The sequence below is a fragment of the Hippopotamus amphibius genome, chromosome 11 (assembly GCF_030028045.1).
Source record: "Hippopotamus amphibius kiboko isolate mHipAmp2 chromosome 11, mHipAmp2.hap2, whole genome shotgun sequence".
NCBI lineage: Eukaryota > Metazoa > Chordata > Mammalia > Artiodactyla > Hippopotamidae > Hippopotamus > Hippopotamus amphibius.
The window spans coordinates 62,420,073-62,446,542 of record NC_080196.1 but is presented as its reverse complement, the minus strand read 5'-3'; the positions used below and the strand labels follow the sequence as shown (position 1 = coordinate 62,446,542).

At 35.4% G+C, this 26,470-nt stretch overlaps 1 protein-coding gene across 9 annotated transcripts in view; it reads left to right on the top strand.

Moving 5' to 3' along the window:
• KIAA1328 (KIAA1328 ortholog) overlaps positions 1 to 26,470 on the top strand; it is a 403,500-nt gene that overhangs the window by 42,119 nt on the left and 334,911 nt on the right. For all 9 annotated transcript variants that reach the window (XR_009047897.1, XR_009047898.1, XM_057698044.1 and 6 more), the window contains one exon: positions 17,830 to 17,945. Coding sequence is in view for 7 of the 9 variants with exons in the window: in XM_057698044.1 (XP_057554027.1) it covers positions 17,830 to 17,945 (116 nt within the window). In the remaining 2 variants the exon portion in view is untranslated. The remainder of the gene's footprint in view (positions 1 to 17,829; positions 17,946 to 26,470) is intronic.

The following is a 26,470-nucleotide window of genomic DNA, read 5'->3' as shown; positions in this document are numbered from 1 at the left end:
GCAGTGAAAACGGTGAGTCCTAACCACTGGACTGCCAAGGAATTCCCTGTTTGGAATTTTTATGTCAAAGTTTGTGAGAGGTGTTGAACAGTTTTTTTCTCTTTTTTTATTGCCTTAGTCTGGTTTTAGTATCTCAGTAATACTAGCCTTATAAAGTGAGTCAGGAAGTATTCTCTCCTTTTCTGCTTTCCAGAAGAAATTGTATAAAATTGGTGTTAGTTCTTCTTTAAATATTTAATAGAATTCTCCAGTGAAACCATCTGGGCCTAGAGATTTCTTTTTAAAGAGCTTTTTACTTACAATTTCAATTTGTTTAATGGTTATAAGATTATTTAAGTTGTCTATTTTATCTTGGTTGAGTTTTGGGAGTTTTTGGCTTTTGAGAATTGTTCCATTTCTCCTAATTTATGTCAACATGGTATTCTCTTATTATCTTTTTAATGACTGCAGGGTCTGTAGTGCTTCATTTGTGATATTACTTGTACCTTCTCTCTTTTATTTTTGTCACTCTCGCTAGGTTTGTCGATTTTAGTGATTTTTTTTCAAAGAACCAGTTTCTTGTTGCATTGAATTTTCTCTATTTTTCTTGTTTTCAATTTCATTGACTTTTGCTATCTCTGTTATTTTCTTCCTTCTTTTTATTTTATGTTTATTTTGTTGTTTTTCTAGTTTATTAAAATATGAACTTGAGACTATTCTTTTAATATAACTATTTAGTCCCTCTCATTAGTACTTTCAATGCATCTAACATATTTTGATTTTTTTGTATTTTCATTTTCATTCACTTCTGTGTATTTTTAAAAAATATTTCCTTCAAGACTTCCTCTTTGACCCATGGATTATTTAGAACTGTGTTGTGTAATTTCCAAGGATTTGGAGGTTTTCCTCTTGTCTTTCTATTATTGATTGCTAGTTTGGTTCTCTTATGCTAAGAGAGCAATTTAAAAAAAATTTTGAGGTTTGTTTCATGGCTCAAGATATGGTTGATCTTGGTGAGTTCGTGAATGCTTGAAGAAAATGTTTGTAATTCTCCTATTTGACATTGAAAAACCTGGTTTATAGTATCTTTAATATATTTCCTTTTTTGTTTAATCATCCTGTGTGTAACTAACCCTCCAATCTCTGCCGCTACTCCCTCTGCTGCACAGAAACTGCCTCATCCCACAGGAACTCGGACTCCCCATTACTGTCCACCAGGCTCCCTCTCATGAATGCCCTTTCTCTCTGCTTACATTCCAGCATACCAGTCCAGGCCATACTCTGCCTGAACATCCTCTTCACTCCACTCTGGTTCTAACTTTTCATGTTGGGATGTCTCCACTCCTTGCATGTCCTCTCCCTTTTCCTCTGATTAGGCTTTGACACCCCACACCAAGCCATCCCTTTGCAGTTATGTCCTCCTTAGCTTTCTCTGGCTCTGACCTCCACACGTTGGTCCTCTCCCTTTTGTGGATGCCCTCCTCCCTTACCTTGGCTCTGACATTTCACCAGCCTGCCACTTCTTGAGGATGACTCTTCTCACTCTGCCTGGGCTCTGATATTACTCACAGGGCTGCCCTCTGAGTGTGCATCCCTCTTATCCTCCTTGTGCTGTGATTACCTGCTTCAGGTTAACCCTTTGTGTGGATGCTCTCTTCACTCTTTTAGACTCCTCTACACCAGCACCCACTCCCAACCCCTGCATAGACCCCTCTTCACCATACTGGGGCTCTGAATTTTGATGCTGGACCACTTCCAGCCCCTTGGCAAGGATATTTAGGTCCTGACATCCATGCTGGGCTACCCCTCCGCATGGATGCTCTTCGCACCTTGTTGAGGCTCTGCTGCCTGTGCTGGATTACCCCCACTTATTGATGCCCTTCTCAGCTAGCTTGGCCACTGACATCCCACTGGGCAAACCTTCTATAAACCTCTTGATCTCACCCTAATTATGACTCTGCCCTGTGTCGTGGTTTTAGGACTTAATTGTTCAGGAAGAAAAAGGAAAGTTGAAAATGAAGAAGAGAAATAGAAAATGAAAACAGTGTTCACTTTAGAAGAGAAAATCTTTTCTCTTTGAGTAAAGGACATTTAGATGTATTTCCTTCTTCATGAATAAACACCTTATTTTATATTTATATACTTTGCTTTCCAACTTGTGTCATATAAAATAAGACATAAACTCTGATTCTTTTGTGTTCTGCTTATGTTTCCTGGTATATTGCTTTTTGAACTAATACACTTTTGAATAAACAGACAATAATGAAAAAGTATTAATAGAGGGTTATTAGGAGGCTAAAGTTTTGAAAGTTGTTTTCATTCATGTTTTTTCAGTAAAATTTAGGCATAAAGAATGGAGGTTGTTTTGGTTGTGATAAAGGTCAAACCAAATAGGGAAAGTGTTGGAAGGTTTAGGAAATCTTATGTATTCCTGTGTCATATTCAAGTATAGCATGCTTAAGAATTTCAGCTGCTATGCAGATCGACTAACATTGTTTTAGGGGAGAAGTCACTAAATGCTTAGCACCCAATGTTGACCATTAACAAGCTTATTTTCAGAATTCTATGATGTTCCGTAACTCTCAGTACAACATGCAAAACGAATAGCATGTTTTCAATTACAGAGTGGCACGTGATGTAAAGGCAAAGTGATAACTGTAGCTTTTTTTTTTAATGTTGACTTTGAGGTTGCCTTCTTACAAAAGCATAGCCTTTTTAATGAAAACATGGTCTTGACTTTAGCAGTATAAATGGGAAAACTAAATGTATCCAAATTCTACGGCTGGCTTACCTGTATTTTGGAGGGATCCATTGAGCATCTAGATGTGAGGTCCTTTTTAGTCAGTATCTTTATTGGTGTTATGTATGAAAGAATCAAAAAGATGCCTATAAGATTTATTGCTGTTTCTGGATGAAAATAACTGTTAATAGGAGATATAAATAAAATTCAGAATTGGTATAAGAGGTTGGGAAATGGCTTCATTTAAACAGGATAGAAGTCAGTAGTGACAAGTACAGGCTATTAAGTATCTAGGATAAAAATAAATTAGAAATTCATTTTAGAGAAAGGCTTACTGGTTAGGCCCAGTGCATTAAAGAAAAAAATGCATGGTTGCTAGTTAAATTTAATCTGAACATGAGCAAGCAGTATTATGCTATTTGGCAAGAAAGCAACTAGATGAAAACACTTGATGTGAGTTTTTAATCAATAAATGCCTCCTTAATGATCTGTATATACTCAGAGAACTTTTTCACTTGTATTAACTACACTAATAAAATAATAGAATACAAATACAAATCAAAATTTACATTCTAATGGATAACACATACCACAAAGATAAGTTAGGAATATTATGTATTAGTTTGTAGAAGAGAGTATAAGAGATGACTTGATATATTGGTTTCAAGTAAATGAAGGGGTTTCCCCTGCGGTGTCCGGCATTGATTTACATTTGCAGAAGGATAAGTGGAATATTGATTAATCTTTCCAATAGATGTTAGGTTAGAGAAAATTCTTTTTGTTCAAAATTGCTAAATTAAGTGACCTCAGAAAGTCTTTTACAGCAAAATTAATGAATTGTTTGCATGGATGGGAAAAGTAGTGTCATTTATGGGGACTTGAAAAATGAATGGCACTGCAAAATATTGTAGTTTGTGCTGAAAGATGGTGACAGTTCTTTCTTTATGCATTTGCATTTTTTTACTGAGACTTTAAAATGGGGAGGGGTACCATAGACTAATGCAAAAACTTTACTATAGCTTATTCTTTAAAGAAAAAAAAAGTTTTAAAATAATCTTGGCCACAATTGCAGTTTTTGATGTATATGAGCCATATTCTAAGAAGCCTTAAAAAACTTACACTATTTCATGTCTTAAGCCCACACTGTCAAGTAATACATGGTTCCCTAGTGAATACTTGTGCACTAACTCATTTGAGGACAGGGTTCTTTTTTAGGCTCAGATACTCTGATTTTTCCCAGAGGACAGTTTGCTATTTCTACTTGACATTTCTCAGAAGAAAAATAGAAAGTGTAGCACCATTAGTTTCCCGTTGTAAAATGAGTAGATCATCATTATTTTATATTTATTCTGATCTTTTACTTTTTAAAACCAATTGTAATTTTTTGATCATAATTAAATGTACATTTCAGTACAATAAAAAAGTTAGGCTTTTTATTCAGTGACTCAGTTTTTTGTCTTCCCATTTGAAGCCTTTATGGATTTGGGGTGGGGTATAACTAGACTTTATAATGGGTTATGTAGGAAATTTCAAGAAGACATAAGGAACTTTTAAATTGCTTTAGGTAGAAAGGCATTCTCTGAACTTTAGTGTATCACAATGCTGTAGAACAGTTCATATGCCAAAATGCATTCTTAGATTGTCGATTCTGAGCTCTACAATTGAAAGAATATTTTTTGAGTGACTAGTGTGCACTCAACAATCTTTCTCTTGGTTCTGGCCAGATACTACTTCCTAAAAGAGGTTAATTTTTTAGAGCATTTTCCCCCCCTTCTGCATGGCCTCTGGAAACATGTACAGTGCCATATGATTGCTGACAAGCTCCTCTGACCCTGCTGGATCTACTCAGAATTATGCCTGCTTGACCTACTTAGAATTATGCATGGGCCACAGTTTGGTTATGAAAGGTTGAAAGGCCACAATTGTAGGTACATGTGATATGTAAGTATATGCAGTAAATTTTCAGTCTTTTCTCAGGCAATTTTTATTTTTCTACTAATAGGCTTTATAGATGCTGATTATTCTCTTTCATAGCTTATTTTTATATTCCTGTTGTAATGATTTCAGATTTCTTAGATCTGAAATCAACAGGAGAAAGGAAAATCATTGAACTAAGAAGAGTGAAGAGCATAGGTTACCAGAAATTCTTATACAACGATTTTCATAGATTGCTGTTTCAAAACTGGAACTATAGCTTGAATTATGACATTTGAGATTTGAGTATTAACAGGTTAGTAGTTTATAACTGAAAGTATTTATTCTCACCATATTAATTACCTGGTTTTTATTGAAAAACAGTTATTGAATATATGCTACATTATGATCTACTTTTTCAAAGCATTTGTGGAAGAGATAATCAATTTTTGTCACATTATGCCAAATTTTTTCTAGTAGTTTTTAAAGTAATTGATTAAGACACAACAAAGGGAACTGGATAATATTGAGTGATATTTTATATTAGCTGTTGCAGAGCCAGACACTGAATCTTTATTCACTCTATGGTATACCTTTCCCCCAAATTTTAATGTAATTATACAAATATTAAAACTATGATCTTATTAAAAAATACGATAAAGTAAAATCCCTCTTTGACACTGCCTCTCCTACCCCTACACCCACTGTTTATGTTTGGGTAGCGTTTGTTTCTTTCTAACTTTTTTATTTTGAAATGATTTTAGACGTACAGAAAGGTTGCAAAGATAGAATTTCCATATATTCTTTACTCAGCTTTCCATACTGGTAACATTTTGCATTACCATTGTACCATTATCAAAACTAAGAAATTAATAGTAATGTAGTACTATCAACTAAACTTTATTCACATTTCACCAGTGTCATGTCACTGGTAGCATTTTTCTGATCCAATATCCAATTAAGTATCTCACATCATATTGAGTTGTCACATCTCCTTAGTCTTCTCTAATCTGTGATAGTTCTTCAGTGTTTCTTAACCTTGACATTAATCAGATATTTTGTGCCGTGTCTCTCAATATGGCTTTGTCTAGAGTTTTCTCTTGATTAGCTTTAGATTATGCATTTTTGGCAAGAATATCACAGAAGTGATGTTCCTTTCCATCAGCAAGGGCTACCTGAAATTGATGTCTTTTTTACTGATGATGTTAACCTTGATCACTTGATTAAGGTGGTCTGCCAGGTTTTCCACTGTGAAGTTATCTTTTTTCTCCTTCTAAATTATATTAAATTAATTAAATAAGGAGGTCATTAGACTGAGGAGGCTTTAATTCCTTAGAAGCCTAAATAAGAAACCAAAACCTATACCTTTAATGCCTCAAGGTTAAGAAATCAAAACAAACAGCCACTAGGCTTTCCTAAGTAAGGCAGCTGATTATGCTGTAGCCAAGAAAATACTCTCCTTGTTTGGCTTCCACTTCTTCTCTATAAAAATCTCTATCCTAGCTCCTGTGGGTAATGTAATAATGCCTCAGTTTATCTTTTCACATTAATAAATATCATAGTTCTATGGGTTATAATCTAATCTTATTGTTATTTTGTTGTTAAAATTGCTCTAGCTTTGACAATTGGGAGGAAATGTTAGGAAAATAAGAATTTTGAAAACTAAATTGATGCATATTACATTTTTAAGACTTTATTTGAGCAACAATCAAATAGGAAACCCCTGAACCAGAAGTGGTTAGGAGCCCTCTATGCACAAGAGCAAGGGGAGGGACTTCATTATAGAGCAGGCTCAGAAGCAAAACAAGGAAAGTATTTGATTGGCTATAGCTTAAGTGGTTGTCTTGTTTGGGAAAACCTAGGTGGCTATTTGTGATAGGTTGTTCTTGGGTTTTGATTTCTTAACCTTGAGACATTATAGGCATAGGTTTTGGTTTGCTTAAGTAAGCTGCTAAGATATTAGAAGCACCTCAGTTTAATGGCCTCCTTGTTTAATTAATTTAGCAGAAGCAAAAACAAATATATAAATATGTATAAATAATTATGTAGCTAAGTCTAATGGCTGTAAAGAATGTTGTTCCCAACCTCACACTTAAAAATAAGGTGGAACAATCTGCAAGCTCTAGACATTTCTTGAAACAGAGAGCTCAGTTCAACCAACTAACTCAAAATTTCAGGAGAGACGTGTGCCTACAGGGAAAGATGAGGTGTGAGCACTAGCTTACATGGGGCAGACACCCATGTAAGCTAGTGCTGGAAATGAGTAAGAACATTTTAGCTACAATAGTTAACAAATTGGTAGAGGCCAGATGTGGGTAGGTAAGAATGGGGAGCCCCCTAGGGCAGCAAGTATAGGGGCAGCTTGAACTCTCTTGCAGACTTTTTCTCCACAGGCCCCCCTCGATGAGAACCCTGATAAAGCACCCCTCCTGGTACAGGTTGGGATGGGGAGTAGCAGTTGTTATGGAAAGGGCACAAAATATTTCCTGGATCCTTCTCCTGTATCTTTTCTATGTAATAAAAACCATAAGTTTAGGAAGAGGGCTTCTGTAAAATATAGCCCATGTGGCACTGAAGCTGGGGGTAGGCAGCAAATAACTTGGGGGGTGGGCAGGGTTACATGCTGATCACAGAGCTATGGAGGAGAGATAGGAGCACTTCTAAGACTCAGGCATACAGAGTCTGATTAGCTCAGGCCTAATCAGAATAATAGAGAACACCATTCCAACCCAGACCCCACCCTTAGACTAAGTGTCTAATAAAAGTAACAGTTGAATACTAATGAGAACCTCATAAGAGACAAACCCTCTAGAAGGGAAGACCAAAAGCTGAGGGTGGAGCAGACATTGAGGAAAACATCTGATCCACCTGAGGGGATGTTTTGCCTAGAGGACTTTGAAGCCTGCAGTGTACTGAGGGTAACCATGGCAACAGTAAACCTTAAATCTGCCTAAAGTGATTGGATAAACAACCCCTACACTAAACACCTGGCCAAAGGAAAAGTCTGCCCATTACCAAGCATAGAAATTATTTGCTTCAGTCTCTACTGTCCTACCCAGGATATCCAGATATCAATAAAACTATGAGTATATGAGAAAGCAAGAGAAAACAAACGTTGGAAAAATATAAAGCAACAGAAACAGATGCAGGTGGAATGATCTGATGTGAAATTTAAAATGACTGATTAATATGTTAAAATCTGTATTAGTTACCTATGGCTGCCTAATAACATTATCACAAAATTTTAGCAATTTAAAATACTGGTAAGCTTCCTAAAGGCCCTATTTTTTGTAAGAATTTCTGAGACCCAACCTTAATCTCTTTAAAGTGCTTTTAGTTTGACTCTATTGAGGCATCAACTTTGATCTTTCTGAGGTCTTAAACAGAAGTTATTACCTTGGCTTTATCTCCAGAGCTTGTTTTTCCTGACAGTGTCCTGGTTTTGAAATCTACTCAGAAGACATTTCTTAATTTTAGCAGTTTTGCTATCTGGAGAGGCTGAGAATTTTTGAAACTATGAAAATCCTGCCTCATTTTGGTTTAATAGTTTTTCCTTCACCTTATCTCTTTCTTCTCCCAATTTACTATAAACAAACACCAGGAAGAAACTAGCCAGCGCTTTCAGCACTTTACTTGGAAATCTTAGATAGATTAGTTACCCAGTTCATTAGGCACATTTCCTCTTTTCCACATTTCAAAGGATGTTGGTAAACTTTCTGCCATCACATGTAATACTTCCCCTTCCTACAATTTCCAGTTATGTCTTCCTGAGACTGAGTTTCTCAGTTCTTCGCTAACTACTGTCTAGAGGCCTCCCTTAGTTTCTTGTTTCAAGGGCCTTTCCATATGGTAGATTACAACTTGCAACTGGCTCCCATCAGAGTGAGCAAGGGTAATCAAGAAAGAAGTCATGATATTTTGGTAACCTAACTTCAGAAATTACATTCAGTCAATTTTGATAGTCACTAGGTTAGTCCATACTCAAGGGGAGGGAGTTAAAGAAGGACATGAATAGCGAGAGACAGGGATCACTGGGACCCATTTTAGAGGCTAACTACCACAACACCATTGTGATTTTCCTAAATTTACTTGTTCTAATATATTTTCTGTGATTCCTTAATATTGTCTACATACACAATCATACCATTGGCACATAAAATTTTACTTCTTTCTTTCCAACCCATGTGCATTTTCTTTTCTTTTCTTGCATTATTGCACTGGCTAGTACCTCCAGTCATTATTGAATAGAGGTAGTAATAGTTGACAGTCTTGCCTTATTCCTGAAGTACAAGAAAAGGGACAAAGTGTTCTTTTTTCATCCTTATAGATATGATACTGTAGGTTTTTTATGGATGTTCTTTATTAAAGAATTGCCTTCAGTTCCTAGATTGTAGAAGAGTTTTTATTGTGAATAGGGTGAAGTTTGACAAATGCCTTTTCTGCATTTAGAGATGATCATTTCTCCTGCATTTAGAGATGTTCATTTCAATAAGGTTTCTCCTTTATTAATATGGTGAATTATATCAATTAATTTTCACCTCAAATAAATCTTGCCTTCCTGGGCTAAACTGAACTTGGATGTATTTTCATTTTGTAACTCTGAATTTGCTTTGCTAATTGTTTTTTTTTTTTTGGATTTTTTCAGCTATATTTATTAGCTAGATTAGACTATGATTTTTGTTTTCCATAAATCCTTGTTAGATTTTGGAATTAAGATTATTGTGGCTATTTCATAAAATAAATATGTGCTTAAACTGAAAGAAGTCACAGGTGAGTATTAGAATATTAACTTTGGGGGGATTCAAATTTAAACATGAATTTAAATGATCAGATATCTCACAGCTTTAAGTATTACATATCATGATGCCTCTTATGCTTTGTTCCTTGGAAAATGTGTCTTCTTCTTAGAGCTTTTAAAACAACATGTATTTTTATCAGTTTTCTCTATACCTAATATTTCTTCCTATAGTCAAATTCGTTTTTGTCATTTCCATTTTTGATGTCTTAACTATTATATTAATTTTAGGGGAAATCATGCATTCCACCTTTCATCTTAGGCTTCTTATTTCACTTAGAGTCTTTAACCACTTATACTTAAAGGGAGAGAAATTCATTCCTTAATAGGAATACAGTATACAGTTCATTTCTTTTTTTATCTTTCTTATTTTTTCAATTTTTTAAATTGAGGTATAGTTGCTATACAATGTTGTGTAAGTTTCAGATGTACAACGTTATTCATGTTCTTTTTGACGAGAACCATTCTGACAGGTGTGAGATGATATCTTATTGTGGTTTTAATTTGCATTTCTCTGATAATTAACAGTGTTGAGCATCTTTTCATGTGCCTGTTGGCCATCTGGATGTCGTCTTTGGAAAAATGTCTATTCAGATCTCCTGCCTGTTTTTTAATCAGGCTGTTTGTTTTTGATGTTGAGTTGTATGAGCTGTTTATATATTTTGAATATTAACCTCTTATCAGTCATATGCTTTGCAAATATCTTCTACCAGGTGGTATGTTGTTTTTTCCTTTTGTGGATGGTTTCCTTTGCTGTGCAAAAAGTTTTAAGCTTAATTACGTCCCATTTGTTTATTTTTGCTTTTGTTTCTTTTGCTTTAGGGGATAGATCCATAAATATTGTTACTATTTATGTCAAAGAGTGTTCTGCCTGTATTTTCTTCTAGGAGGTTTATGATTTCTGGTCTTTAATCTATTTTGAGTTTATTTTTGTGTATGGTGTTAGAGAATGTTCTAATTTCATTCTTTTACACATAGTTGTCCAGTTTTCCTAGCACCATTTACTGAAGAAACTGTTTTTCTCTGTTGTATATTCTTGCCTCCTTTGTTGTAGATTAATTGACCATAAGTGCATGGGTTTATTTCTAGACTCTTTATTCTGTCCCATTGACCTATGTGTCTTTTTTATGCCAGCACCATACTGTTTTGATTAATATAGCTTTGTAGTATAGTCTGAAGTAAGGGAGTGTGATTTCTCCAGCTCTGTTGTTTTTCAAGACTGTTTTGGCTATTCTGGGTCTTTTGTGTTTCCATACAATTTTTAAAATTATTTGTTCTAGTTCTGTGAAAATGCCTTTTTGTTTTTTTATTTGTTTTTTAATAGTCTTTAAAAATTTTTTTTAAATTAATTTACTTATTGGCTGCATTAGGTCTTCATTACTGCAAACGGGCTTTCTCTAGTTGCAGCAAGCAGGGGCTACTCTTCATTGCACTGTACGGGCTTCTCATTGCAGTGGCTTCTCTTGTTGTGGAGCACAGGCTCTAGGCACGCGGGCTTCAGTAGTTGCTGTACATGGGCTCAGTAGTTGTGGCTCGTGGGCTCTAAAGTGCAGGCTCAATAGTTGTAGCACATGGGCTTAGTTGCTCCGTGGCAGGTGGGATCTTCCTGGAGCATGGATTGAACACGTGTGTCCTGCATTGGCAGGTGGATTCTTAACCACTGCACCAGCTAGGAAGTCCCTTGCCCTTTGTTTTTTAGTAGGGATTACATTGAATCTGTAAATTGCCTTGGGTAGTATGGTCATTTTAACAATGTTAATTCTTCCAATCCATGAACATGGCATATCTTTCCATCTGTTTGTGTTGTCCTCAATTTCTTTCATCAGTTTCTTATGACAGGTACAGATCTTTTACCTCCTTAGGTTGGTTTATTCCTAGTTTTTTTATTCTTTTTCATGTAGTTGTAAATGGAATTTTTTTCCTTATTTTCTCTTTCTGATAGTTTGTGTATAGAAATGCAATGTATTTCTGAATATTAATTTTGTATCTTGCAACTTTATCAAACTCATTGATGTTCTAGTAGTTTTTTGGTGGTGTCTTTAGGATTCTCTGTGTATAGTATCACGTCATCTGCAAACAGTGACAGTTTTACTTCTTTCTTCCCAATTTGGATTCCTTTGATTTCGTTTTCAATTTTTTTTTTTAGTGTATTCACAGAGTTGTACAGTCATCACCACAGTCAATTTTAGAACATTCTCATTACATCAGAATGAAATCCTGTACCCATTAGCAGTCATTCCCCACTTTTTACCAACCTTCCTGTCCCTTGACAACCACTCTTTAGTTTTTGTCTCAATGAATTTGCCTGTTCTCGATATTTCATATAAATGGAATTATATGATATGTAGTCTTTTAAAACTAGTTTCTTTAACTTAGCGTTATGATTTCAAAGTTTATTCCTGTGGTAGCATATATTAGTACCTCATTTCTATTTATTGCCAAATAATATTAAATCTTATAGACAGTAGCACATATAACTCACCTATTCATTTGTTGATGGCATTTGGGTTATTTGTACTTTTTGATTATTGTGGACAATGCTGCTGTGAACATATACATGTAAGTTTTTGTGTGGACATGTTTTCATTTCTCTTGGGTATATTTGACCTAGCATTTCTGTAGGAATGCTCTTTGTTTAACTTTTTGAGCAAAAACTGCCAGACTGTTTTCCAGAGTGGCTGCACCATTTTACGTTTCCACCAGAAATCTATGAAGGTTCTTATCTGTCGTTTTACCTAATGCTTAATGATGTTGAACATCTTTCCATGTGCTTTTTGGCTGTTTGTGTACCTTTTTTGAAGAAATCTCTATTCAGATCCTTTTAAATTGTGTTGTCTTCTTACTGTGGAGTTCTCAGTGTTCTTTATATATTCCATTTACAAGTCTTCTATCAGATATATTATTTGTAAAAATTTGATCGCATTCTGTACATTGTTGTTCACTTTCTTGATGGTGTCATTTGAAGCACAAATGTTGTTAATTTTGATGAAGTCCAGTTTGGATTTTTTTGTTGTTGCTTGTGTTTTTGGTGTCATATCTAAGAAACCATTGCCTAACTCAAGGTCACAAAGATTTATGCCTGTTTTCTTCCAAGAGTTTATAGTTTTAGCTGTCACATTTTGGTCTTTAATTCGTTTAGAGTTGATTTTTGTAAATGCTGTGAGTTATGGGGGCCCAACTTTATTCTTTTGCATGTGGATAGCAACTTGTCCCTGTACTACGTGTTGAAAAGACTTCTTTCCCTTCGATTTTCTTGGTACCCTGGTTGAAAAATCAATTTACTGTAAAAGTAAGTATTTATTTATGTTTCATTCATCCTTATGTCTGTCCTTATGCCAGTACCACCCTCTCTTGATTATTGTAGTTTTGTAGTAAGTTTTTAAATTGGCAAGTGTGAGATCTCCATCTTTTTCTCCTTTTTTCAGGAATATTTTAGGTATTCTGAGTCCCTTTCATTTCCATATGAGTTTTAGGATTGGATCAACTTGTCAATTTCTACAAGTAAACCTGCTGAGATTTTAGTAGAGATTAAGTTGAATCTGAAGATCAGTGTGGGGAGTACTGCCATCTTAACAGTTATGAACATGGACCGTCTTTACATTTATATGTGTTTAATTTCTTTCGACAATGTTTTTATAGTTTTCAGTGTACAAGTCTTGCTTCTTCTGTTGAATTCATTCCTTTGTATTGTATTTTTCTTGATGCAAATGTGCATAGATTTGTTTCCTTAATTTCTTTTTGGGGTTGTTCACTGCTAGTGTGTAAACATACAGTTGATTTTTGTGTATCGATCTTTTGGCCTGTAACCTTGCTGAACTCCTTTATTAGTTGTAATAATTTTTAAGTGGATTTTTTAGATTTTCTGTATACAAAATCGTGTCGTGTAAAATAGAGATGGTTTGATGTCTTCCTTTAGAATCTAGGCACCTTTTATTTCTTTTCCCTACCTAATTTATAATCTCTAAAACAAAGTTGAATAGAAGCAGCGAGAGCAGACATCCTTGATTTGCTTGTGATCATAGGCGGAAAGCACTTAGTCTTTTACCATTAAATATGGTATCAGATGTGGGTTTTTCATAGATGGCCCTTTTCAGGTTGAGGAGGTTTCCTTTTTTTCCTGTTTACTGAGTTTTTTTTTTTTTTTTTTTAAATTGTGAATCATTAGATCTTTTTCAAACACTTTTTTGCATCTATTTAGATGCTCAGGTGATTTTTGTCCTTTATTTTATTGATATGGTATATTACATTAGTTGATGTTTGATTATTAAACCAACTTTTCATTCCTGGATTAAATCCCAATTAGGCATGATGTATAATCCTTTTTTTTTTTTTTTCTAATGATCCTGGATTGTGCTTGCCTGTATGTTGTTGAGGATTTTTGCATTTGCATTCATTTGCTATTGTTTTGTAGTTCTTAGCGCTCTTTTGACATAGACTGCTGTGTTTCTGATTTCTTAAAGCACCTGTGTTCCTTTAGACAGTACATTTTAAATTACAGGCAGATGTTAAAATTTGTAAAGAGGGCATTAAGATGATTTCGCTGCCATATATATATATATATATATATATATAAATGATGAAAGCTCTTCTTTTTCACCATGCATTTACATTTGTTTAAAAACAACATATCTCTTTCTGTCTGCTAGATGTGAAATCTAGGACATCTAATCTGTATAAATCTTATCCATTAAGTTAATATTGAGAATTTATCAAATGCAACCAGCATTCTCTGCTTCCAAGAAATTTATCTGGTTGACCATTGGATAAGCTGTAATTAATCCTCTTTGGGATAGAAGCTTTGCTGCCTTGGCTTTGTGTTTCACATTAGTGTGAAAGTACCCACTCCTGGAGTACCTGGAAGAACATCGGGGGTATATGTAAAGCCATAAAATAAATCTCTTCCTAGAACATGCTTTACTAAAAAGTTTAGATGGGTGTGAGGAAACTTTTTACATTAAAACAGGTAAGATTGTTTTATGGAGAAAAATATAAAATGTGCAGGGATGTTTATGCTAAAACATAATAAGCCTTCAAAGACAGTCAGGTTTTTTGCCATGTTTTTCAGCCCAACCACCCAACGCTAAGTGGATGAATTCTCTTTTCTTGTTAGATAAGAGTACAGTTTGTGGACAGTATTGAGAAATACTCTGAGACATTAAATAGATGCTGAAATGGTGATTTCTTAGTTTATAAATAGACTATTGTTCTCCTAGTAAATAATTAACAAATCAACACTAGGAATACTTTCTTGTCCAGAGTTTTTAACTTTTCTGTCCGCTTAGTCAAATATTTCCCTTTTTTGTGTTTATATTCTCATTTTGTTGACTAGCTTATTGCTATACTCTAAATGAGATAGAGGATTAGGTATTTTATGTTACTTTGTGGTCTGAGAATGCTTTGATAAAAAATGTAGATCATGATACCAGATAATTTCTCATACATACACCTAGTGGGAAATATTATTGAACATAAATTAAACAGGAAGACATATTTCAGAGTGGATATAAAATCTTGAGTTTGTTTTATTGGCAAGGCCTCTGCATGTAAAGGCTGTATTAATATACTTGCTCCTATTAACTATGCTAATAGGCCACAGAGAAGCCATGCATGTCTTTAGATAGACCTATAGAAGTGTTGCCTTTTGTGCTTAACACAGCTTGTTAATTTTATAGTCTTCCAGAGCATAGTAATTGCTAAAGGGTAGTCTAACCATAGCAGCATAACAGAAAAGATTTCCCTTTTTTTTTTTTAAAGCCCTGTTTAAATAGTGTAGCAACAAAATTTTCAAATATGTCTAGAAACTAAATTTAGAAAAGAGTGGTTTTTCTGGATAGAGCACTTTAAGTTTTGGGAAAACATCATAGCCACTGGCATTATGAAATATATGTACAAGCATTTTTTTGCCCTCAATAATCCCTACAGTTTTCATAGATTTTCTTCAGGTTCAACAAAGGGAGTAAGTAAATATTGGGGTATACGTTCTGACCTGGCAGGCTATAGACATATTTTCTGCATTTACCTCAATGTTAGGTAAATGCGGCAGTGCACTTTTTTGTTACTATTTTTATGACCTTGGAAGCCTTGCTTTCTTGAAACAAATCTTTGGGTCATTCCTCATATTTATATGGCTTTTATGAATGGAATTGAAATGACAGGGGGCCATTGTGAGGTTCCTTTTGGATATCCCATAACTGGATAAAGTTACTGTGATTATTTTTTCCTATAGTAGGCATTTAGTTAGTATTTCTTAATAAGTAAATGAAAATAAATCTTCTTTTATCTACTTATGGATTTTCCTCTTCAGTCTCATCTTTAAGATTTTAGCAATCTAAGCAGGGAGAGATTTTGCCACATATTTTCTCACCTTGACAGTGCTTATTTATTCTCTCCTTACAATATATAGCATTGCTTATTTCATCTTTATGCGTAATCCTGCAGATTCATCATTTCTTTTGTTTTACAATAATCTCTTGCTAAATTTTGCGTTGTTACACTTTTTAATATTTCTCTTGTCATTCTCTTCCACTGCCTCTTTCAGCCTGTGGCTGTAGCTTTTGCGTAGATTACAGTATTGTATGCCTTGTACCCTGACCAAATGTTTGTTAACAACTTCTTTCTTATTTCTTTACAAATGCTCTCCATATTTGAAAAGGACATATATATATATATATATATATAGTTTCAGTATGTTTATAGTATAGAGAAGGAAATTATAGAACTTTAGCTAGAAAGAATTTTTAAAATTGTGTAGTCTAGCCTTTTTTGTTTACAAGTGGGAGTAATGATGCCCAGAGAAATAAGCGTGCTTGGCCCCAGTCACCATATATGCATGGTTTTCTGATTCACAGTTTGGGGGTGCATTTGATCTGGAACAGTTTCCTAGCAAAGGTGTTTCAGAAGCTGGTTGATAGATGGAAGAGGAGCAATTTGGATGATAGAATTAATTAATGGTTCAAATGTTTGACAGTTTTAGAAAAGATTTAGAGGCAGCAGGGAGTTGCTGTGAAAGATGTTAGTGCAAATGTGGTTGAGAATAATGACAAGAAAAGGGAAGGCATTGTGAAAATATGGCAACAAGGGAGGCAGGATAACCTGAGACCAGAGTGTAAATCCTCTACGTATGTGTGTATTTATTCTTTGTTTAGTTGTGTGAATTCCTTCTAATTGGATCAGTATAAGAGATTATTCTCTTAGAAAGAAGGTCCTGAGTCCCATTCATGAGCCGAGCAGTATGGAAAATGTAAATAATAGGAGTTGGGGAAATGATTTGAATGTCATGATAAGCAAGAAAAAATAAACCTATTTTTTGAACATTACTGTATGCCATGCACTTTCACGCAAATTATTTCAAAGACAAGATGCAATCAACTCTTGAACATTCAAAATTCTAATTTCCATTCTGTTATCTCTTGACTTTAATATCTTCACCATAAAGCTAGCAACAAAGGAAAGGCTGCAGAGTTCATGTTATTCAGAAATTGCTCTGGCAGAGTACAGGTGTGGGAGGAAATAAATTTAGATGCTCAAAGAAAAGATTTGGGTTCCCTATGGATTTCACTAACACATATCCCTGTGTGATGTTATAGAATAAGATGTGTTGTACTCTCTTTGGAGAATTAATCACCAGTAACAGAAATTCAGAGCCAACATCTCTGTTCACAGAGTAATGTGAAAATTAGGGTTGTCATTTTAAAGTAAGTTTTAATGTTGTTGTTGTTTAGGATTCTTTTTACCCTCTCTGTGCTCATAGCAGAAACCACCCCTTTTTGATAGGATTGAGCTGGAATACTTTTCAGAGTTAAGCATTAAAGATACATATTTTTAGTCAGCATTTTTTACTTTATAATCCTTTTTGAACTGAGAATAAATGTGCAAATCTTTTTTTATTTAAAAATTCCAGCCCAGTTATTTATATGCTACCAAGGATTGCAGGCTTTAACCAGGAAAGAGTAAAATTGACCATGTGCATTTAGTGAAATATTTAAGTGATATATATGTTGTTTAATTTATTGACAGGATTTAAATAGAAGTATGAAAAAGACCTAAATCAAAATAAATTGTGCCTTTTTTGATAAGGCAGAGATGAAACCGCTTTTAAAAATTGGATATTTTTCTGTCCTAGATCATAGTTGGAAACCCATAAAGTGTAGGACTTTCCACATTCAAGACAGTTCTGAGTATTGCAAAAATTCTTGATGTAAAAATCACATGCATATTTTATTACAAAGGTGTGGAAGATTATCTTATGAAAGATTATTTTTAAAAAATTAAAAAGACATAAAGTATCCCTGAAGAAACCAGCATACCCCTGGAAGAAATTTAGTTTTCGTAAACCACAGCTGTAGGCACATATTTTATTTTATTCTCATGGGCATTTTCTTTTCACTTGTATTTCTTGCAGAGTAAGTGAGGAAAAGGAAGTGACAGAAGAAAGACTCAAAGCTGAGCAGGAATCATTTGAGAAGAAGATCAGGCAGTTGGAAGAACAGAATGAACTGATCATCAAAGAAAGGGAAGATATCCTTTTCGAAAGTCCTCTTTTTTAACGCGTAGAAAGTTTGATTCTTTCATGAAGAAAACGTAAACTCTAGAGAAATAATTGTTCTAATTTATAACAGAGAGTAAATCTGCATGGGTTGCCATTTCTAGGCAATCAGAACGACACTTAACAGCATGTGTTGTTGCTTCCTTTGTGCTTGATACAGTCGTCCAGCTGTTCCACTGCTGCTGTTATACTGTGGAATACATATTTGTCAACTCAAAGAGACAAGAAGAAATTGGGGCATTAAAATGTAGTGTTGAAACTTGTTAAATTCTGTTCCACGACTGTAGTTGAGCTTGAACCCTCTTTGTCTTTGGTCTTCTTTCTAGCTAGAGCTCTGACAGTTCTAAGGAATTCTACTCTAAAATCATAAAAAAAAAAAAAAAAAATCCATTGTAACTTATAGGTGTTGTAACTGAGAAATGTTTATACTGCAACATAATACCACCATACTGTTCATGGAAGAGAAAACTACTGGGTTTAGAGTTAGAGAGAGGGATGTGTGTGTGAGTGTAAATATGTATAATTGCATTATTTGTAAGAAAGTAAAATAAAAACTGGCATTTTAACTTAAGAATTGTACTTTAAGGGCTGTGTGGGTTGAAATAAGCATATTTCTGAAGTTTGTTTTGACTGGGTAGAAGTACTTATCTTTGGGTGTTTTTTGCAGTGACAATGGTATAAAAGAGAAGTAACTGTCCTTAAAGTTAGGATGCTGGATCTGCCCGCTAAACGGGTACGTGACTGCTTGAAGGAACCATTGTCCTTATTGTCAGTATCATCATTTACTTGATTTTAATAATTATTTTGAAGATTCTTTGAGTGTCAAAAATGATCCTATATTGACAGTAACTATACCTTTGTGAAAACCAGAGAAATAGAAGCATAAAGGTAAATTAATTCACTGGGGAAAAAAAGCACAAAAAATAACTAGAAAAATTGAGTTCTTAACTTGTATTTTTCAAACAGTGGGAGTGCATGATTGCAAATTAATATAATCAGAATTCTCTGATTTGATTTGTGGAGTAGAACTTTGTTAGTTTTAAGGGCCCCACAATTCCAAAGGAGTACTTTTTCAATTATTTGTTTTCTATATTTCTTTCACATGTGAATAATCATCTTGGGCCTTCTCTTTGCTTTCATTGACTTTATTGCGCTGGGTTGTCAACTCTCAGGCTACCTCCGCCCACTCCCCCACCCCCTCCTTGTGGTTTTCTTCTTGCTATTTTTCTCTCTTGGTTAAAGTAGTACTGTTTAGTCAGAATTCACAACTGTGCTCAGCCAGTGTTAGTCTTTCACTTCCCAAAAGGAATAGCGGCTCAGGACCGTAGCACTTTCAAGAAAAGGTAGACTAGGAATGCTTTTATTTGTAGCAGAAGTTCACTTTACAGGGTCTATTTCTTTGCACAAAACAAGTTTGGAGATAAGTGGCCTCTGGCATTGGTTCTGTGGCTTGAAGTTTTCAGTGCTGGGTCTGTACAGTTCTCTTAGCTTCTTCTAATCATTGTAGGAGTCCAGGTTGCAAGATGGTTGCTCCAATTCCAGGTATTACATTTGCATTAAGGCAGAAAGAAAGGAGAAAGAAGATGTTCTGGTAGTTGTGACTCACTGTCCTTTTTAAGATACATAAAATCTTTCTCAGGGCATTGCCCCCCACACTGCCTGCCAGCAGTCTTTCATGAGATATTTATTGTCCTGAACTTTAGCACATGGGCATGCTAATCTGCAAGGGAGCCTGAGAAAGTAAGCATTTAGTTTGTCCAGTTTGTACAGTGGGAGGCAGCAGGGAAGGGGATTGGAAGTGAAGGCAGCCTCCAACTCTGGTAGCAGAAGTAGGGGGAATTGAAATCACTTCTTTTTTTTTTTGGCTGCGCTATGTAGTTTATGAGATCTTGGTTCCCGGACCAGGGATCGAACCCATGTCCCCTGCATTGGGAGCGCAGATTCTTAACCAATGGACCACCAGGGAAGCCCCTGAAATCACTTTTTAAATACAGAGGGAGTGGCTATACCTTGATCTTCCTGAGACAAAAAAAAAAAAAAAGGTATTACATCCAGTGGAATTGGGGCGAGTTGGGGAAATAAGGTGAGAGAGGGAGGAGGTGGCAGACAATTTATAAAGCCTGGCCACAGTTAAAAGCAGGGCCTTGTTTACCTGGGTGCTATGCTTAACAAAAATGTGTGGCTATGTGGTAAAGTAGAATTTAGCTTTGGTGAACTATTACATTTAGCACTTGCTGGGTCCAGATTAATTGTGTTTAGTATGGAAGCAGTCTAAACTCAGCATGGTTATGGACAGAATAGTTTCTTCTGTCAGGATGAATCTTATGATACCCTCAGGTGATTGTAGTGACACAGTTTTTCCTGTTTTCTTAGCACATCAATCAGCAGACTACTGCCATGGGCCAAATCTATCAGGGTGCCAGCCAAGTGCAGCCACATGTGCTCATTTATGTATCTTCTGTAGCTGTCTTGTGCTGCAGCTGCAGGTGGTACAGTTGCAACAAAGACTCTGGCCTGCGTAGCCTAAAACATTTACTGTCTGGCCCTCAACAGAAAAGTTTGCTCACCCCGATCTACCTTATAAGACTAAAGTAAAGGAAAATGCATGCAAATAAAGTCAAAGACTTAGACATGTCATAGTTAGACCTAATTTGCATTTGGTATAAAAGGATTTGATTTGAGCATTTATTATTATTATTGTGAGTGAAGATTGGAATAAATGTTAGACCATGTTCAAAAATTAAAATGGTTTAGTTAGTATAACCGGTTTAAGATTTTTTGAATCATCTAAAGATAAGTGGTATTTGTGGAACTTGCCAAAGAAAAGAGGGTGGAACATATGATTAAAAAATAATGACATCCATTGTTTTTATTCCAGGTAGATTGCTCAGGTACAAATCTCCTTTACCAGTATAAGCCAGTCAAAGATTAATATAGATGATTTTACAGTACATAAAACTCTGTAAACTTAGAAACATAAGGGTGTAATTTAAAACAATATAATTTTAACTACAGATACATTTACCTATCAGACATGAATGATTCAGACTCATATACATGAAATCAGATAATTTCAAATTATTTTAAAGCCTGTTTCTGTGTGAGGAGCTATATGGATTCTGATTTTGGGCATTTTAAAGGTGTGTTATCCTAATTTATGTGTTTTTTGTTTTAAAAGTTTTAATAACAGGATTTATTGATCAACTGTACAAACCCAGACCAGTCTCTTAATAGAAAAGAGTAAAGATATTTTACGTTTACATTTGGATCAGACTTTTGAAGGATTTGTTCTCACACTAAATAGGGAATTTATTTCTAAAACATAAAAATTCTTGGTAGTTTTCAGTCTTTGAACAAAGAAAGCTTATTTCCTGAGAAATTACCTATGTAAATGAATGTGCCATTTACAAAGTCAAGCAGTGTGATGAACCTAGATTTTTGCCTAGCTAAATGAGTATGAGTGCGGAGATAAATGTAGAGAGAAATATGTCCATTAGGAATAATTCTGAAACATGTTAGCATGTAATAGTATAAGACACAAAGGATGTAGCCATTATAAAAGTTGATTAATATTTGAGCTGATAGTATTTCCAGAATATATGTCTCAGGTCAGGATGGTATCAAAAGCTTACAGAAGGAAAGTAGTCTGGTATTTGCTGACTTCACTGTTTTAACTGACAGAGCAAGGGAAGTGACAGAGAAGAACGCACAATGGGCTTTAGAGTCAGAATTGTTTTAGCGCTGCCTAGCTATCTGACCTTGGGAAAGCTACTGAATTTTTCTAAGTCTCTTTTTTCATCTATAATATATGGATAGCTAATAATGCCTTTTTTGCAGGATTGCTGAAATTTGGCAGGTTCTTTACATTATGTGTGTAAAGAATCTAGTAATGTTTCTTACTTTGGGACACTGAAAAAAAGATAGCATTTCTCATTATTACTATTAATATGGATGAAGGATGAGTTGACTAGCCCCTCTGTTTCTCACTTCTGTGCCTTTCTTCAGTGGGGTTTTGATGGTTTTCATTAGGGTAAGCAGGTGCTTAGGCTGCTTAGAGGCCCAGTAGGAGAGTGAAATTGATCTGTTCTCTGCTTTATCTTCTATTTCTGTGAAAGAGGAAACCTTTCTGTATCATTTACACCCTGTTGGGTGCTCATTGAGAGCAAACCAGGTCTTTCCTCTCCCAGAAACCAGACTGAGGGCAATGTTTGTTTTTTTCTCCTTTTTGTCTGTTTCCATTATCTGTCTGATTGAAACTTAGTAAATTGAAGAGGTTTAGAGGTACTTAGAGGTACTTGCATCAGAGGTCACTTTAGAAACCTTGCCCTAGGAAGAAAGAATTTTAAAAGAACCAACCTTAACCTTTTGGAGGAATGTTTTAGAATGAGCCAAAGGCCTTGGTATGTCTCTGCTGAAATCAGACTAGATAAAATTCACAATTTTATCTAATTATGTGAAAAGAAATTGAATAGCAGTAATACTTCAGAGGTATTCAAAGCTTTCTATTTTTTTTTTTTTATTTTATTTTTTTTGGGGGGTACACCAGGTTCAATCAACTGTTTTTATACACATATCCCCATATTCCCTCCCTTCCTTGACGCCCCCCCCTCGAGTCCCCCCCACCCTCCCTGCCCCAGTCCTCTAAGGCATCTTCCATCCTCGAGTTGGACTCCCTTTGTTATACAACAACTTCCCACTGACTATTTTACAGTTGGTAGTATATATATGTCTGTGCTACTCTCTCGCTTTGTCTCAGTTTCCCCTTCACCCCCCGCCCCCTCCCATACCTCGAGTTCTCCAGTCCATTCTCTGTATCTGCTTCCCTGTTCTTGTCACTGAGTTCATCAGTACCATTTTTAGATTCCGTATATGTGAGTTAGCATACAATATTTGTCCTTCTCTTTCTGACTTACTTCACTATGTATGACAGATTGTAGTTCTATCCACCTCATTACATATAGCTCCATCTCATCCCTTTTTATAGCTGAGTAATATTCCATTGTATATATATGCCACATCTTCTGTATCCATTCATTTGTTTTTTTTTTGTTTTTGTTTTTTTATTATTATTTTATTTTATTTTTTTTGGGGGGTACACCAGGTTCAATCAACTGTTTTTTTTTTTTTTTTTTTTTTTTTTTTTAACAGATTGAAAATTTATTAAAATGTACTCAAATATACATTACAGGGTTTTCATAGTTTTTTCTTAAAGCAGTGGCATTTTCCCAATAATTTTTTTTTTTTTTTTTTGGGGGGTACACCAGGTTCAATCAACTGTTTTTATACACATATCCCCATATTCCCTCCCTTCCTTGACGCCCCCCCCTCGAGTCCCCCCCACCCTCCCTGCCCCAGTCCTCTAAGGCATCTTCCATCCTCGAGTTGGACTCCCTTTGTTATACAACAACTTCCCACTGACTATTTTACAGTTGGTAGTATATATATGTCTGTACTACTCTCCCGCTTCTTCTCAGTTTCCCCTTCACCCCCCGCCCCCTCCCATACCTCGAGTTCTCCAGTCCATTCCCTGTATCTGCTTCCCTGTTCTTGTCACTGAGTTCATCAGTACCATTTTTAGATTCCGTATATGTGAGTTAGCATACAATATTTGTCCTTCTCTTTCTGACTTACTTCACTCTGTATGACAGATTGTAGTTCTATCCACCTCATTACATATAGCTCCATCTCATCCCTTTTTATAGCTGAGTAATATTCCATTGTATATATATGCCACATCTTCTGTATCCATTCATTTGTTGATGGGCATTTAGGTTGCTTCCATGTCCTGGCTATTGTAAAGAGTGCTGCAATAAACATGATGGTACAAGTTTCTTTTGGGATTATGGTTTTCTTTGGGTATATGCCCAGGAGTGGGATGACTGGATCATATGGTAGTTCTATTTGTAGTTTTTTAAGGAACCTCCAAATTGTTTTCCATAGTGGCTGTACCAACTTACAGTCCCACCAACAGTGCAGGAGAGTTCCCTTTTCTCCACACCCTCTCCAACATTTGTTGTTTCCAGACTTTGTGATGATGGCCATTCTGATTGGTGTGAGGTGATACCTCATTGTGGCTTTGACTTGCATTTCTCTGATGATGAGTGATGTTGAGCATCTTTTCATGTGTTTGTTGGCCATCTGTATGTCTTCTTTGGAGAAATGTCTATTTAGGTCTTCTGCCCATTTGTGGATTGGGTTATTTGCTTTTTTGGTATGAAGCTGCATGAGCTGCTTGTATATTTTGGAGGTTAATCCTTTGTCCGTTGTTTCATAGGCAATTATTTTTTCCCATTCTGAGGGTTGCCTTTTAGTCTTGTTTATGGTTTCTTTTGCTGTGCAAAAGCTTTTCAGTTTCATGAGGTCCCATTCGTTTATTCTTGATTTTATTTCCATGATTCTAGGAGGTGGGTCAAAAAGGATGTTGCTTTGATGTATGTCAAAGAGTGTTCTGCCTATGTTTTCCTCTAGGAGTTTGATAGTGTCTGGCCTTACATGGAGGTCTTTAATCCATTTGGAGTTTATTTTTGTGTATGGTGTTAGGAAGTGTTCTAATTTCATTCTTTTACATGTTGCTGTCCAATGTTCCCAGCACCACTTATTGAAGAGGCTGTCTTTTTTCCATTGTATACTCGTGCCTCCTTTGTCAAAGATAAGGTGCCCATATGTGTTTGGGCTTACTTCTGAGTTCTCTATTCTGTTCCATTGATCTTCCTTTCTATTTTTGTGCCAGTACCATACTGTCTTGATCACTATGGCCTTGTAGTATAGTTTGAAGTCAGGAAGCCTGATTCCACCAACTCCATTTTTCCTTCTCAAGATTGCTTTGGCTATTCGGGGTCTTTTACGTTTCCATACAAATCGTAAGATTTCTTGCTCTAGTTCTGTGAAAAATGCCATTGGTAATCTGATCGGGATTGCATTAAATCTGTAAATTGCTTTGGGTAGAACAGTCATTTTCACGATGTTGATTCTTCCAATCCAGGAACATGGTATATCCCTCCATCTGTTTATGTCATCTTTGATTTCTTTCATCAATGTCTTAAAGTTTTCTGCATACAGATCTTTTGCCTCCTTAGGCAGGTTTATTCCTAGGTATTTTATTCTTTTGGTTGCAATGGTGAATGGGAGAGTTTCCTTAATTTCTCTTTCTGCTCTTCTGTTGTTAGTGTATAGGAATGCAAGAGATTTCTGTGCATTAATTTTGTATCCTGCTACTTGACTAAACTCATCAATGAGTGCTAGCAGTTTTCTGGTAGAGTCTTTAGGGTTTTCTATATATAGTATCATGTCATCTGCAAAGAGTGATAATTTTACTTCTTCTTTTCCAATTTGGATTCCTTTAATTTCTTTTTCTTCTCTGATTGCTGTGGCTAACACTTCCAAAACTATGTTGAATAACAGTGGTGAGAGTGGACACCCTTGTCTTGTTCCTGTTCTTAGAGGGAATTCTTCCAGTTTTTCTCCATTGAGAACAATGTTGGCTTTTGGTTTGTCATATATGGCTTTTATGATGTTGAGGTAATTTCCTTCTATGCCCATTTTCTGGAGAGCTTTAATCATAAATGGATGTTGAACTTTGTCAAAAGCTTTTTCTGCATCTATTGAAATGATCATATGGTTTTTATCCTTCAATTTGTTGATATGATGTATCACGTTGATTGATTTGCGTATATTGAAGAATCCTTGCATCCCAGGGATAAACCCCACTTGATCGTGGTGTATGATTTTTTTAATGTGCTGTTGGATTCTGTTAGCTAGTATTTTGTTGAGGATTTTTGCATCTATATTCATCAGTGATATTGGTCTGTAGTTTTCTTTTTTTGTGACATCTTTGCCTGGTTTTGGTATCAGGGTGATGGTAGCCTCATAGAATGAGTTTGGGAGTGCTCCGCCTTCTGCAATATTTTGGAAGAGTTTGAGAAGGATAGGTGTTAACTCTTCTCGAAATGTTTGATAGAATTCGCCTGTGAATCCATCTGGTCCTGGGCTTTTGTGTGTTGGGAGATTTTTAATCACTGCCTCAATTTCTGTACTTGTGATTGGTCTGTTCATGGTTTCTATTTCTTCCTGGTTCAGTCTTGGAAGATTATATTTTTCTAAGAATGTATCCATTTCTTCCAGGTTATCCAATTGATTAGCATATAGTTGCTTGTAGTAGTCTCTCATGATCTTTTGTATTTCTGAGGTGTCCGTTGTGACTTCTCCTTTTTCATTTCTAATTCTGTTGATTTGCATCTTCTCCTTTTTTTTCTTGATGAGTCTGGCTAATGGTTTATCAATTTTGTTAATCTTCTCAAAGAACCAGCTTTTAGTTTTATTTATTTTTCTTATGGTTTCTTTCCTTTCTTTTTCATTTATTTCTGCTCTGATCTTTACGATTTCTTTCCTTCTGCTCACTTTGGGGTTTCTTTGTTCTTCTTTCTCTAGTTGTTTGAGGTGTAAGGTTAGGTTGTTTATTCGATCATTTTCTTGTTTCTTAAGGTAGGACTGTATTGCT